Source organism: Peromyscus eremicus, chromosome 1, assembly GCF_949786415.1.
Source record: "Peromyscus eremicus chromosome 1, PerEre_H2_v1, whole genome shotgun sequence".
Classification (NCBI taxonomy): Eukaryota; Metazoa; Chordata; class Mammalia; order Rodentia; family Cricetidae; genus Peromyscus; species Peromyscus eremicus.
Window position 1 is genome coordinate 80,691,274 of NC_081416.1, and position 15,990 is coordinate 80,707,263.

Consider the following 15,990-nt stretch of genomic DNA (forward strand, 5'->3'; position numbering starts at 1 on the left):
AGCATCTGGGGTCCGTATACAGTTTATAAAGGAAGTTAAGTATTTGTGACACTTTAGGCTCAACTTCAATCAAGAATTGGTACTTTAGGCCTGTGAATTGTACTTCTTTTTTCTTCTTTGAAGCCACCATCAGAGGCTGATATGATGCCTGAGGGACCATCTTTTCCTGTGTGTAGCACTTTTGTACAAGAACTTTTTCAAGCCCAGTACAGGTAGGAGCAAATGACATGTTTGTTCCCTCTTGTTTTGTCTGCTTGATGGAGTTCTATGTGAGCTGACGTGAATGTTTTACATTTTTGTTTTCAAAGATCTTCTTTGACATGTCCTCATTGTCAGAAACAGAGCAACACTTTTGACCCTTTCCTGTGCATTTCTTTGCCAATTCCACTACCCCACACAAGGTAAGAATGTATGTGTAAAATTAACAGTTTGCTGTGATGGAGTACTTCTTCCTCTGTAGCCTTCTGTTAAGGAAGGCCTTCTACTTATTTAGTTAAGTAATAGACTTAATGGTAATGAACACAAGCCTTGTTATATTCTTGAGGCTAAGTGCCTGTCTGAGTATACAGGCTGAGCAGGCACATGATACAGGTGAACCCAGGCCATATTGGTTTTTTGTTTTGTTTTTGTTTTTAAACCACTAGTCCTAGAGTCTCTGGAGACTCTCCTTGTACTTATTTCAGAGTTTCCAGAAGTTAGGCTGTTTTGAAGAAAAAGACAACCAATTATGAATATGTTACTTGAGAAATATTTTTATGAAGATTGCTTTTTCAAAGATGTTTTGATTTGTTTAGTAGTTTTTAGTTAGGTCTAAATGAACTTTTCCCATTTGACTTCCACATAAAAGGGCAGAGTTTTCTTGTTTTTAGATAGAGTCTAATGTATCACAGTCTGGTCTCAAACTTCTGTGACTGAGAGTGACCTTGACCTCTCACTCTCCTGTCTTTAGGTTCCAAGTGCTGCAGTGGTGGACACATGCCACTGTTGGTGGTTTTCGTCAGACGGGGGGTGCAGGACTGTGCATACTAGGCAGCCGAGCTGTCTCAGGCCTCTGTTTAGTTTTTATGTTGCTTTCAGGTTAGGGTTGTTTCACTTCTTCTGTATTTTAGCTAAAATAAATGACTAATGAGAAGATCTGACTTTGATCTGTACAGGCCTCTCTATGTCACTGTAGTGTATCAAGGGAAATGTTCCCACTGCATGAGGATTGGTGTGGCTGTGCCTCTGTCTGGGACTGTTGCCAGACTTCGGGAAGCCGTGTCTATGGAGACAAAGATCCCTACTGATCAGGTAAGAACCTGCTAAGACCAACTACTCGTGAGCCACTAAAATATTGCTTTCTGCTTATCTGGATTTTTTTTTTTCTTTTTCAATTTTCTGCCAAATATGTTGTGGGAGGATGGATGGATAGGGGAAATCCAGACTCAAAGAATACAGTGTATAGAAAACCTTTGCCTGCTTCAATTAATTGTATATATGAAAGGAAAAACTGTTTTATGCAAGACCTTGTGGCTTTCTTTGTAAAGTGTAATTTCTTAACCTTTCACACTACTGTGGTGTTTGACAGAGAGACTTAGGAATCCCCTCCTGTTACGGTGGTGAGAATGGGCACCTTGCCAGTGTGATGTTCTGTATATAGTATATGTTCATTGTGTTGTTTTTCTGGCCCCTGTTGAGGCACTGGGGTTTGAACCCAGGGCCTTGCCACTGCTAGTAAGTGCTCTATACCTGAGTTATACCTGCCACCCTGTTTTGTTTCCTTACTGAAGACCAAAGTCTTTTGTTTAGATAGGGAAAAATTGGGTTTTCCCTTTTGGGGAAGGGGAAGAGGATCACATCTTTGATAAGTCAGTGTGTTTAAATTGACCAAAAAATTCTTTTGGCTTGTTGGTGACTTAAAATATTTTACACACAGTTTTTATTGGAAAAACATTACAGAAAACATTGCTTAGGATTTGTAAGGAAGGATGACTTACCAGTGAAATAGCTTTTCCCTGGATAGCTCTTGGAAGCTTCTATATAATCACTTGAATAATAAAGATATTTTGTTCTTTGGCCTCATTTGGCCCCATTTGGGCAAATACACTTAAAGCAGTGTTGCCTTAATGTAGCAGATCTTTTCTATTTTCATAGGCTGAGTACTGGCACAGTGATGAGATGTTGGTATTTTCTTTGCTTTAGATTGCCGCTTGATTCTTTTTCCTCTCCAGGATGAGGGAGGGCAGAAAGGAGAGAGGTCTGGTGTCTAAGGCAAATGCAGCTGTGTCTTTAAAGCCTCGGTGCTGTCTGCTCTTTTCACATGTGGTGTACATTGGTGATATAATTACTAGTTTGCTTTAGCCCTCAGCTTTCTGGAGAGGTGAATTATACTTCGTGCTCACCAGGAGGAAAACAGCATAAGCATAAAATTCCTTAGAAGGAAATGTGCAAAGAACATTTTTCTTTTTCTTTTTTTTCTGGGTCATTTGTGAAACAGGCCTCCGGCCTTTTCACTTCAAACTTGTTGAATGTTGGGACTCTTGAGGTGGTGATGGGGGAGGGGGAGTGGCAGTTGATGCCCAGTGGTGCCTTTTCATCCTGTTGAAGAAGGCCCTGTTTAAGGACACAGGGCTGGTTGATGGCAGGCTGGGCCTGGAACCTTCTCTTGCTCTGCCTAGTTCTTTGGAATTGGGCACTATTGCTGAACCTGCAGCATAAGCTTTAAATGTAGCCATTGTTTTCTCTCCTGTCTTTTGTTTTTCTGTTTCATTGTAAAAATATAACTTAGAAATTAAAAGTATCTTAAGAATCAGTGCTAAGAAGGTCACCACTACCTTTAGTGCTGTGTTGTATAGTAGTCTTTAGATTTTTTCTGGGAAAATTCTATAGTCTTTTCTAAAAGTATAGTTATTACACATATCATTCTTAGCTGCTTTTTGTTTACTTAGAGCTTGGCTTCATAATGCAGATATATGCGTGTCATCCTTTCTAGTAGCTTTCTTAGTCAATAGGGCTGCATTTAACTAGTTACTATCATTGGGCATTTGAGTTGATTTTATGTGTTTCAATACACATAGCCATGGTCATTTGACATTTTTTTTTTAATCTGAAAAGAGGAGTATTTAATGATATGAAGGAATATCTTAGATTCAGATGTAGTCTGCCCTCTCCATGAGACTGAAAACATGTGGAACCTTAGGCAGGTCTCTCTTTCCTTTTTCCTTCTGTGAAACAGAAGAATGAGTCATTCTGTTATAACCTGTCCCCAAACTTGGAGGGACTCTGGATTTAGTGCCATAGAGTTCTGGATTCAGAGTGTATTGTTACATAGTCACGGAAGCTATTATACTTCTAAGAGTCTCTCATTACCAGCAAATAATGTGGTCCTAGAAGACATCTAATAGCCCCCACTGAGCATTACCAACCTGATGGTCTTGTGAAGGTCAGGGTAGGATTGGAAGATCATTTTATATTGAATTTCCAGTTACCCAACTGTTCACATTTTCCCCATTTTTTAGATTGTGTTAACGGAAATGTACTATGATGGGTTCCATCGTTCCTTTAGTGACACAGATGACCTGGAGACGGTTCATGAAAGTGATTGCATTTTTGCCTTTGAGACTCCAGAAATATTTAGGCCTGAAGGAATTCTCAGTCAAAGAGGTAAATGGTCACGTCTCTATAATGCACCTGAGTTTGCAGATTTGACCACTGTGGGCATTGGAGTGTTATATGATAGTATACTATTTTAAAAATTGTGATTAAGTGTACATACTGTTGTGTTTTTAGATTTTTATTATCTTTGTTTGTTTTTCTTGGTTTCAAAAAAATCTCTATTTTTTTTTTAATTGCTAGTAGTGATCCTTCTGAACCCCAAATCTTATTCCTGTGTATTGAACATCTGACCCTTCACTTGCCTTTTGTACTAATTTCTTCACATGCCTTTACATTACCCAGATGTCCACCCCACCAGCTCTTCTTCTCCCTAGTTTGTACAAATTTGTCTTAAACTACTTGAATTCTCTAGTTGTGTATGTGTGTTTGTGTTTTAATCTCTGTTCTGTTCCTTTTCCTTTATTCTTGAAAGCTATTAAGCACATTATAAAGACGTCCTTCCCCAAGTTACTCAGAGAGCAAGACTGATTTCGTCTTCTTTTTCACATGTTAGCAACAACTGTTTTATTTGGTTCTTCTATCTCTGCCATGAATTTGCACTTGGATCCTTGGATGCCCTTCCTCCCATTCAGTCAGGTGGAGTTTTTCCTTTCATACCATTACTTCTAAGAAATCACTGTTCCCATATTTTATTCCTTTTTTGTTGTTTTTCTGTATCTCATTGCAACAGGAATTTATGTTCCTGTGCTCAATGATAAATAGAAATACAAATTTAAGAAAAAGACAGTAGAGGAGAGAAATCTCAAAACTAATTCCTTAAAAGAAAAAAAAAGGTGTAACTGAAAGAATAGCCCGACTTCTTTTGTAACTAATTACAAATTACACTTGGACAGAGTCTGATACCACGAAGATAGGCAAGTAAGTGAGTCAGAGTGTCCCCAGTGACTGCTTCCTCTAGGGAGGCCTTATATCCTTGGTTTGCACTGCTTCTTAGTGGTGTTTTTAGCTGAGGACCAAGACTTCAAATACATGGGCCTGTAAAGGACATGTTTGCTCACTCTCCTGGATTGCAGAGCGCCAGTCATTGCTTCTCATCTAGTGTATATGTTTGGTCTCCTCTGCCTTTCCGTCTAGACTGGCATTCTTTGGAGTGCTGCCATGTTATAGTTCATCTTTTCTAATATGCAGCAAGAGTCCAGCTAGTGATTTTTCAACTGAAAAATCCCCCAGTTCAGTTCCTGCTCTTTGATTGCTTAGGGTTTATTTTATCACATTGAGTTCCTATGCATTAATGAATCTCATATCTAAACATTATACTCTATCTAGAGCATGCCTCTCTTGAAAGGCACATCACTTGCAAGCATATGTTAGACTATGATTTAAAGACCTTATGAGTGCTCTAGTTAGTAGCAACATGTGAGAGCACCATATTCCTCACTCTGGGAATGACAGCTGTGAATTAGAGAGGTTAAATCACTGACCCCAGGTCCCATCTGTTAGGAGACACAGGGCTGTGATTTGAAGAGTGGATTTTTGTAGCAGTTGAACAGCATCCCTTTATCTGACTAGAAATACTGATTACTTCACACATTTACCTTTGCCGAGAACCTGGGAATGAGGTAATTTGTTGTTTCAGATTTGGTTCTGTTATCTTTATTTTTCCACATCACAGTTTAAAATGACTATAAAGTGATACCTACTCTTGTTACTTTGGGATTTCTTTGTGGTATTTATGCCTAAAATATGTAATTCTCTCTAGTAGCTTGGTTAAAGTTCAGGTTTTTGTATTTCTAGTGATTGCTTTGTTAAACTACGTGGAATTTATTTTGATATTAGCTTTGTACTTGTCATTCAAATTATTATAATGCTGCTGCATCTTAACAGCAAGTCTTAGATTGCTGGCTACTTAGCTTACTGCCAGAACTCTGCTGTGAGTGCTTTTCTATAAGCTGTTCTGTTTTCTTCTTCTAGTGTTATTATTATTGGTGGTGTTGGCAGAAAGGCCTTTTCTTCTTATGGAGGTACATTTCACTAGGTGACATCCTTTTGAAAGAGTAAAGGTATTAGCAGATATTGCCATTGACTAGCTACAGAGCCTTGTGATAGGTATTGAATAGCTGGATGGATGGTCCTGATAACAGGAAGCTCTGCTATAGAACACTGAGGATCTGTGCTGTGTGTCAGGCGTTTTTTGTCTTGCTAATGTGGGTTGATCTGTTCTAGTTATGTTCTCACAAAGGCTCTGGATTAGTAAGTGCAGTTTTATCTCTTGTTATGATAATCAGGGACAAGAAACTCCAGTGAAACCTTGTAGCTGACTCCAAATGTTGTCTACATTGCTTTTGGGATGCATTTGGTTACTGGTTACTGGATCTAACTTTAAATCGTATTTGTTGGTCATTCCAGTAAACTTGCCTTTCTTTTGAGTCAGTTTTCTGTCTGACTTTGACTCATGGCGAATTCTAATTTCCAGTTTTAAAGGTAGGGAAGCCTACTCTAAAGGAAACGAATGCTGATGCCTAGCCTAATGGCTAGATGAGTAATGTCATAATAGAGTGTTTGTCCCTATTTTTGATTGTGGTTTAAATTATATAATGACAGTTTCCTATTAGTTCTATTTCTGTTCTTTATAATGAATAAATAAAAAGAATCTTGAAGGGCTAAGTTGAGCGGTTTTTTTTTTTTTTTTTAATCTGTTTCAGGCATTCACTTAAACAACAATTTAAACCACTTGAAATTTGGCTTGGATCATCACAGACTGTCTTCCCCACCATCAACAGCAGCAAAACAAGGGAAAGTGGACTTGCCCCCCAGAGTGGCAAGTGACAAGATTGTTCTGCTTGTGTGTAACCGGGCCTGTACTGGGCAGCAGGGGAAAAGGTAAGAACCAGATTATTTCCCAGTAAGTACTGACATTTTTGAGGCTACATGATTTAAAAATCTTTTGAAAGCAGGAATGAAAAATCTACTTTCCATTGGAATTTTGTTTTGGTTTTGAGATAGAGACTTGTGTATCCCAGGATACCCGTGAACTTTTGATCCTCTAGCCTCAGCTCCCAAATGCAGGAGTTTCAGGCAGGTGCCATTATGCCTAGCTGCAGTTCATTTTCCATTCTGTTATTCACAAGGCATCTTTGTATAAGTTGGTTTGGTTTGTTGGATTGATAAGGGAAAAGCTATAAAATTAGATGTTAGAATTTGAAAGATGCTTATTTTAAAGCTCACTTAAGCTGGGTGGTGGTGGTGCATGCATTTAATCCCAGCACTTGGGAGACGGAGGCAGGCAGATCTTTGTGAGTTCAAGGCCAGCCTGGTCTACAGAGTGAGTTCCAGGACAGCCAGGGTTACACAAAGAAACCAACCTTGTCTTTTGGGGCGAGGGGAGAAAGAAGAAAAGAAAAGCTTGCTTAGATTTTGAGAGCTTATGTCCTATGTATATTAGGCTTTTATTAGAATGCTGAACCTGTATCTTAAAACTTAAAAAAAAAAAAAAGTCTTAACATATCTCTTTGGATGGTACATGATCTTTAGACTTATGTCCACAACTGAACTCATTATCTTTCTCTTCCAATATTTTCTGTGTTGGCAAATGGCACCATTATTCATTCATCATTCTAAGTCAGAAATCTGGGAGTAAACAAGTAAACAAAACAAAACTCTGAGTCCTTCTGAAATGTACTCATCTGTTGTTATCATTAGGTGAAACTTTTGTGATAAAGCTACTTTGAAGACATTCTGTAGTTCTCGTGAATTCTTAAAGAGGGCAGCAGAGAAATTGGAGAGTTTTGACTCCCAGATTTCTGACTGCTCATGGTAAGCAAGTCAGTAAGCAGCATTCCTCCATGCTTACCGTGGCTTTCTGATGGCACCTATCTAGGACCACCAGCTCAAGACTACAGTGAGCTGGTCCCTCCTTTATCAATCATTAATCAAGAAAATGCCTTGCAGACCAATATGAGGGGGCATTTTCTCAATTGACGTTTTGCAAAATGAATCTAGCTTGTGTCAAGTTGATGTAAACCTAGCCAGCACATAGGGATGGAGTCAGGCGGTGTTTCTAACCCAGTGGCTAGTGCTGTGGTTCATGGGGGAAGGAGGTTATCATGCAGATGAGTAGGAGAGAGCAAAGGAGGGTATGCAGTGCATTCTGTGCTGAAGGAGTATGGTCTGCAACAGATCTGGGTGTGAAGAGAAGGACACATTTGGGGATCAGTACATAGGTTTGAACAAGTAGGGTGTGAATGAAGCTGAGGCCAGAACAATGATCCTCAACTTTAACTTCATATTGGAACTACCTGAGGTCTCTCAGAAAGGCCTCAGTGCTAGATCACATTCCAGATTGACTTCATCAGAATCTCTGGAGCTGGCTTGAGCAACAGTAGTAATTTTTGATGCTCCTTTGGTGATTTCAGATGCAGCTAAGGCTGAGAACTACAATACTGTCTCTGAGTGTATGGGGTGTAGGAACCTGGAAGAGCTCAGCTGGCTTCTGTCCTAGTTAGGAGCTGACCAGCTGTCACTTGCTTGCCAGTGCCTCTCTTGTCAGTACCAGGATTTGGCTGCCTGCTTCTTAGATCTTCTAGCCTTACCTGTTCCTGACACTGTTTGACTTGGTGTACATGGTTGGTCATGCTCCTGTCCACTTTGGTGTTTCTTCACTGTCTTTGCCCCCTTGCTGCTTAACCGTGCTCCACAGAGGCCATTTATTCACCTGAGAGATCTAAGCATTTCTTCTGACCTTGTTATCTCCCTACGAGATTATCATTGTTGGGTTTTTTTTTTCTGTTTGAGAACTGTCCTAAAACAAGTTAGATAGTGACCAAGAATAAGGGCTTGCAACTCTGAAAGAATTGCTATATTTTAAGGTGACCTTTTTGTTTGTGTGGTAGATTTGGACTGCCTTTTGTCCTACACCTAGAGAAGACAGTAGCATGGGACCTTCTGCAGAAGGAGATCTTGGAGAAGATGAAGTATTTCTTGAGGCCTACTGTCAGCATCCAGGTTTGTAAGCATTTTGCTGTCCCAGTAGAGCATGCTTTTTACCCAGAAGCAGCAGTCAGTGCAGTGAAATGGCTTTTGTTGGGTTTTTCAAGACTTAGAATTTACTCCCAGTTTCTGAAAGGAGTTGCCATTGTAAAAGTTCCCTTGAACTGCTATGTATTCCTTTATGGTGCCTGTCTAGTACAGCTGGCATATGATCAACAGCTTGAGATGTTATAGAACTTCTCTCTGTAAATTTTAAAAATACCATGTTAAGAAGGTATCCATGGAAGACCATTAAATTAGTGTTCAATGAAAGCAATGGAATGCTTAAATACTTGATAAATAAGCTATATTTGAGTGCCTTGTACTTAAAGTGGAGGAGTATTTTGTAAGGTGAGCTGCTTGCTGTATCTGATCTGTTTTGGAAATGCCACTGTGAAACATGCCCTTGATTAAATCCAGCCTAATTCTCATTTGTCATTTGATATAGGTGTGTCCATTCAGTTTGCGTGTGGTCAGTGTCGTGGGAATAACTTATTTGCTGCCTCAGGAAGAGCAGCCCTTGTGCCACCCGACAGTAGAAAGGTAAAAACAAACACAAAACCATTTTCAGGAATCTCTCATGTGCTCATGTGACACTTACTGTGATGTCTGATGTCTGGTATAATTTCCATGTAGGTGTCTGAAGTTCTTTAAGCTCATGGAGAAATTAAGTACTAAACAACTTGATATGCCATGCATTGCTGATACTCATGGAGGCCTGCCCCCGTTCTAAACAGAAACAGAGGAGGAGTGGATGGGGTGGGGGCAGAGGGGAGGATGCGGGGAGTTATTGGGAGGAGAGGTGTCCAGGGAACCTGAGGTCGGGATGTAAAATAAAATAATTAAAAAAACTAACAAGTAAATATAAAAAAAATAAATTAAGTACTTGTTTTACTTTTGATTCATACTGGGTACAAAGTTGTCCTAGTCAGGGTTACTATTGCTGTTATGAATACCATGACCAAAAAGAAGTCTGGCAGGGCTTACACTTCCATGTTACTGTTCATCATTTAAGGAAGTCAGGACAGGAACTCGAATAGGGCAGGAACCTGGAGGCAGGAGCTGATGCAGAGGCCATGGAGGAGTGCTGCTTACTGGCTTACTCCCCATGGCTTGCTCAGTCTGCTTACTTATAGAACCCAGGACTACCTGCTCAGGGTGGCCTCACTCACAATGGGCTGGGCCCGCCCATCAGTCACTAATTTAAGAAAATACTTGACAGGCTTGTCTGCAACCCAATCTTATAGAGGCATTTTCTCAATTGAGGCTTCCTTTTCTCCATTGACTTTAGCTTGTGTCAAGTTGTCATAAAACGAGCCAGCATGGAAGTATTCTATGAATTTTCTTGAAATTAAAGTAGCTCATGTTAGGAAGATTAAAAAAAAATACACATACATACACATGCACACAAACACACATATATGTATGTATGCATGCATAAATAAATACTTAAATGAATGATAAATAAATTACACTCTCATCCATGAAGATTGAAGTGTTCCAGGCTAATGTTCTGGTCACGCCCTAGTCATTACCCTTACCTGGTGACTTGTGGTCTAGATGGTAAAGCCCATATCCCGTAGTTTGAACTCTTTACTTCTCTTTGGTCAAGTCTCTTTGCTATCCCACTTCCCACTACATCAAACACCTGCCTTTGTGTTTATTGTACTGATGATTGCTTGAACATGTGACACTGTCCATAATTCCTTTATTGTGAAAATATTTATTGTTCCTTTTCCTCTGATAAAATTAGTTGCTCTACTTTGCCACTCCTGTGATTTCATACATAATATTCTATTATCTTTATACTATCTATTATACTAGCAGATATATGTATCTAGACTATCCACATGTGGCTACATTAAATATGAAAAGTTGCATTGTTTTTATTGTAATGATTTTTTTTTTAACATATACTTTTTAAAAACACACAAACTGGTCATAGTGGTGCATGCCTATAATTCCAGTACAGGAAGATCAGGATTTGAAGGCTGGCCTTGGCAACATGGTGGATTTGAGACTTGGGGTGTATGAGACACTTGTCTCATTCTCCTCCACCACAATTTTTTTTTTTAAACAACATAGTCTTGTTTCAAATGTCACTATTTGGTTGACATGAAAGTAGCTAAATAATCTAAAAATATTGCACAGCATACAAAAGATAAAAGATGAGTAATATTATCCATTAGTGATGAATGTCTCGAAAAAATGGCGATGACCAGTGAATTGACTGGTGTGTGTTTATGGAAGAAGAAGGTACAGGGGAGTTGACATGGACACAAGGTAGGCATAGGGGGGTTGGGTTGGGCAAGTGTGAGAGCAGACTGTTCCAGGAAACTGAGTCTAGTCTCTGTGTGGGTAAGACACTGGGCAAAAATTGGAGAGATAATAAATAATATCTGCAAATATAAGCAAACTTATAAGGTGATACTAAATTTCTTTCACTCTTATTTCTATATTGAATGTTTTAAGGATTTTTCCATTCTGCTTGTAAACTAGTTACAAAATCAGTGGCTACATTGGTCTGATTAAAGACTTTCTGATGGGGACTATTAAGATTTCCTTTAATTACGAGATTCTAGATAGACTATAATCACACTGAAGTAAAATCTTTCTTTTAGAAAATACTATGTGGCTCCACTCTCATTCTTTAGGGCATTGAAGTCCTGTGGACCAGGCGGCACGGCTCATGTAAAACTGGTAGTAGAGTGGGACAAGGAGACCAAGGACTTGTGAGTTTGGTTTTCGGTCTTTTAATTTAGCTGTCACATACCATTCTTATCATTAACTGAGTATAGCTTAAGTGTGTTTAACCCTTTATGGAAGCAGTGCATTCTTCTTTACAAGGCTCAAAACCTTAGAAAATGTACTTGCTGCTGAGGGAAAGCCATTTGTTCATTAATTGCTGTGTATGTTGATTTGCTTTGACTTTTTGTTACAGGATCATCAGCTCTTGTAGGCTTATAGCAGACAGGATCGGGTGTGCTCAAGATTGTACAGCTGTAGACTAGTAACCTTCTATCAAGTACATGTTCTTAGATACCATGGACAAGAATGAATGATTTAAGCAGCATGGACAGAGCGAGAGAGAGCTCTGGTTAATAGCACATACTACTCTTGCAGAGGAACCAAGTTCAATTTTTGCACCTGTGTCAGGAGGCTAACAACAGCCTGTAACTCCAACTTTAGGAGAACTGACACTCTGGCCCCCACGGGTACCTATACTCACATGTGCACATACACATAATTTAAAACAAAATAAACGCAATCATGGACAGTTTGAGAAAAGCTAACTCCAAGTTAACTCTTGAAATAAACTTTGCAGATGAAGAAATTTCCAAGAATATTTTGGAAGGATGCAGAGTTGAATTACCACATTCTTATGCATTGGTCTTTTGGGTTATGAATTCATAGTACTTTGAAAAGCTGTTGCTATGTCTGTCTTATAAGACATTCTCTGAAAGCTGCCTTTCCCCTGAATTGCAGCTTGTTTGTAAACACTGAAGATGAGTATATCCCTGATGCAGAGAGTGTCCGTCTGCAGAAGGAGCATCATCATCAGCCACAAACCTGCACTTTATCCCAGTGTTTCCAACTCTACACCAAAGAAGAACGGGTAAGTTGGAGGGCCTGCAAGATGACAGTGAGGAGATTAGTCCTGCCCAGGAAAACTCCTCATGCCCGTGCTTTAGGAATTTGCATTCCCACAGACTCTACATTTTTAGTGTTAGTCCCTTTAGGACTTTAACAAGGAGTAACTTAAATTTTTGAGTATTTGGAGTTCTCTAGAAACGAACCTTTATAATTATTTTATTTTTAACGATTAATATATTTTTTGTTCATTTCCGCTTGGAAGTCTTAAATTATTTTCCTGTAATGAAAACTTTTCTCAGTTTTTTTGTTTGTTTCATTTTTATTTTGTTTTTATGTTTTTGTTTTTGAATCAAGGTCTCATGATGCAGTCCTAGCTGGTCTAAAACTTGCTATGTAGACCAGGATGGTTTCAAAGGCAGGCCTCTACCTTCCCTCTTGAGTGCTGGAATTACAGCTGTGGCCACCAACACAACCCAACTTTTCTCAATTTAGTATACATGTCCTGTAAACACAAGTGTCAGGGCCTATTGAAATTTAAATTAAGTAAAATAAGATAAAATGAAAAATTAAGTTCCTTAGTTGTGTAAACCCCATCTCAAGTACTCAGTGGCTCCAGTACAGAGCAGCGTACATATCATGTGATGTTGGATCATAGTGTACTAGACAACTTGGTTTCATGGTTTACCTATAGTAGGGACTCAGTAAATATTTAACTGTTGAATGGACAGGTAGGTGGATGGATAAGTCTCTGTGGGGCCCAGGCCTATGGGAAATTTTGACCAGAGTGTGTAGAGTTCATCTAATCTTCCTTTTCATGGCCTGTGTTAGTCTGACTTTGTGTGGCTGTGACAGAATACCTGATATACTGAAGATGAATAGAAGAGGGAAAGATCTATTTTAGCTCAAGGTTTCAGGCCACAGTCCTTTACTTTGTTAATTCTGGGTCTATTATGAAACAGAATATCCTGGAGATAGGAGTATATGGAGGAGAAGGCTATTCGCCTCATGGTTGGCAGGGAACAAGGGGAGAGAAGGAAGGGGCCAGGGAAAAGACACCCCAAAGATCACCTTGGGTGACCTTCTTCCTCCAGCCAGATCCTTCCCAAGGTTTCCAGTACCTTCAAAAATAGTCTTACCAGGTAGGGACCAAACATTCAGTATATGCACCTTTGGGGAGCACTTGTATTAAACTGTAACAGGATTATAATTTTGACCATTAGTTAACCCTTTGCTCCTGTCCATATGGAATTAGGCACCACAGGATTTTTTTTTTTTTTTTTAAACTCAGGTCCTCATTCTTTTTATTTTTATTTTTATTTTTATTTTATGTGCATTGGTGTTTTGCCATGGGTGTCAGATCCCCTGGAACTGGAATTACAGACAGTTGTGAGCAGCCATGTGGGTGCTGGGAATTGAACCTAGGTCCTCTGGAAGAAGAGTCAGTGCTCCTAACCACTGAGCCATCTCTCCAGCCCCCAGCACCTCAGGACTTTACCTCAGGACTTTTCTATTTTACCTCATTTAAAATGAATGATTGCTCCAGCTGCCTGAGTGCCTTCTGTTATAAGGAGTTTGCCTACTTAAGACCTGGTGCCCATTTCCTTTCTTGATAGGTCTGATAGGGACTGAAATTAGCCTGAAAATAGGTCCTTTGGTCATACAAATAGTAATTTTCTTCAAATAGTGAGAAATAATTTTCAGAATCTCACTGAGTTCTCTCCCCCAACCTGTTTGTAGCAAGTTCTTCAAAAATAGTTTATCAAAGGACATGTGTTATCAATTTTTAGCTTAATTATAAAATAGCAGTTGGTTTTGAAGCTGGTTGATTGAAGACTCTTGATTCACTGTCTTTTTCACTGGGTGTTAAAAGTTGACTTGAGATGTTTGTTTGAAAACAATACAAAGCTTAGGTGTTAGCAGATGAACTGATGGCTACATTTGATCTACAAAACAGCTCACTGCCCTGGATTGAGGAGTTTGTGCTGGCAAGGTAGGTTGCTCTAGACTCTAGAGTCTAGAGGCTCATTCCTTTAAAGGTTTATCAAGTTGGCTCCTAAACAAAGCGCTCTGATGCTTGTCAGTGACCAAGACAGTGGTTCTGCCTTCATGTTCTTCATACCCTAGACAGGAAAACAGCCATACATGGAAGTGAAGGTCTTAGGGTAGAAGGGAACTTGACATGGTTGAGAACAGAAGTGTAATCAGTGTGGCAGGGGCACAAGAGCTAAGGCAGAGAGTTAGGATAGTGTGCGCTCCAGTGAGAGCCTTGACTCTGTCTCCTACTAAATATCTTTGTATCCAAGAGAGGTGGTGCTTGGCACATAGGAAGTGCTCAGTAAGTATGTCCTGGAATATGTACGTGGTTGGAAGTTTAATATGGGGTTAAAAATAACAATACAGGTATAGAGGAGGAGGTTGAACTTAGTCAGTTGTGTGACAATAGTCTGGGGTCCAGCTGTCTTCAGGCTCAGGTGGGTGTGAGCCATTGTTGTGCTGTCCATGGAGGCTTTAGAAACACTGCCAGAAACTGTGATGATGCTGGTGCTGCTCTTTTCTTCATTTCAGATATGTATGTACTGTTAGTGAGGATGGCACACGGGGACATAGGTGGAAGAGAGGGTGGGATGGTACATCTGGAGTCATGATACAGCCAAGAATATTTTGATGAAGGAGGCCTTGAGGTGGGGGGGGGGTCTGGTAGTTATTTGGGGGCACTTTGACTGTCCTGTGAGTGAGATGTTGGGCTTAATTTTATGTAAAGACAGGATCTAAAGGTTGGGAAGTGCTGAGGAGAGTGATCTTGACCTGCCATGAGGAAGATCTGGGCAGAAGACCAGACTGGAAGTCCATATGTCTGCAGAGCTAGTTCCTTCATTGCCAGGAAGACTTGATAGACCAAGGATACTCAGAGTGCAATGGCCTGGCTTGGGAGCTTTCCAGCAATTTATAGTCAGTACAGAACCTGAAAAATGTCTTAGAAACTTTCAGAGTAATTAGATGTGTTATGTCATTAATACTGTATTTCATGGAAGTGTCTGTTTATAATGTGTTGGGATTTAAACGGACAGAACCTACTTTGACACAAGTGTGGAGACTGCGTAGCCGCATACAGGGAGTAGTAATAGGCCACATGAGATGTGGGCTTCCTGAATGGTAGTTTGGGCTCCTTTCATCTGACTTTCTGATCATTCCTGTTCGTTAGCCCTTCTGTCCACCAGTCTTCTGTGAACATGATAGAATTGCAGCAGCATGAAAATTGTGCTTCCCTTTTAAGTTACTCACTGGTCTTTCTCCTCTCTGCTACCCAGATTTACTGTTGGCAGCCCTCTTGTCCCCCCAAAGCCTCTTCTTGTTGTCTAAGTTGAAGTGTGGACACTGGTGTCTGAGGTTCTCAGTGGCCTCTGCTCAGGCTTCATTTGACCACCTCATGGTGCATGGCACTAATGACTACATATTCTCACCACTCTTTTTTGGCTTTACCTGAAGGGAATGCTTCTGGTTTCCATATTTCGTTTGTTTGTTTGTTTGTTTGTTTGTTTGTTTGTTTGTTTTGGGGTGTGTGCATCTTCAGATCCTGGTGGCTTCTTAAAACAGACATGTCCCCCAAGTTTTCTGACTTTGGCTCTTTCTCTTATATTCTGGTGGGAATTATCTTCCATTCCCAGGGCTTTTCTTACCTCATCCCATGTGCGATCCCAGGTTGGATGTCCCTTCTGTGGCTGGATTTTTCATGCATTAGACACTTCTAAGTTGACATGTCCCTAGCTTTTTCATTTA

The 15,990-nt window shown here is 39.9% G+C and overlaps 1 protein-coding gene across 1 annotated transcript in view; it reads left to right on the forward strand.

Moving 5' to 3' along the window:
• The window catches only part of Usp31 (ubiquitin specific peptidase 31), a 50,637-nt gene that overhangs the window by 19,364 nt on the left and 15,283 nt on the right, over window positions 1–15,990 (forward strand). Inside the window, exons 3-11 of the mRNA XM_059267496.1 lie at window positions 124–212; window positions 309–401; window positions 1,155–1,290; window positions 3,498–3,642; window positions 6,297–6,474; window positions 8,484–8,595; window positions 9,068–9,162; window positions 11,274–11,351; window positions 12,106–12,235. Of these exons, the coding sequence (XP_059123479.1) occupies window positions 124–212; window positions 309–401; window positions 1,155–1,290; window positions 3,498–3,642; window positions 6,297–6,474; window positions 8,484–8,595; window positions 9,068–9,162; window positions 11,274–11,351; window positions 12,106–12,235 (1,056 nt within the window). The remainder of the gene's footprint in view (window positions 1–123; window positions 213–308; window positions 402–1,154; window positions 1,291–3,497; window positions 3,643–6,296; window positions 6,475–8,483; window positions 8,596–9,067; window positions 9,163–11,273; window positions 11,352–12,105; window positions 12,236–15,990) is intronic.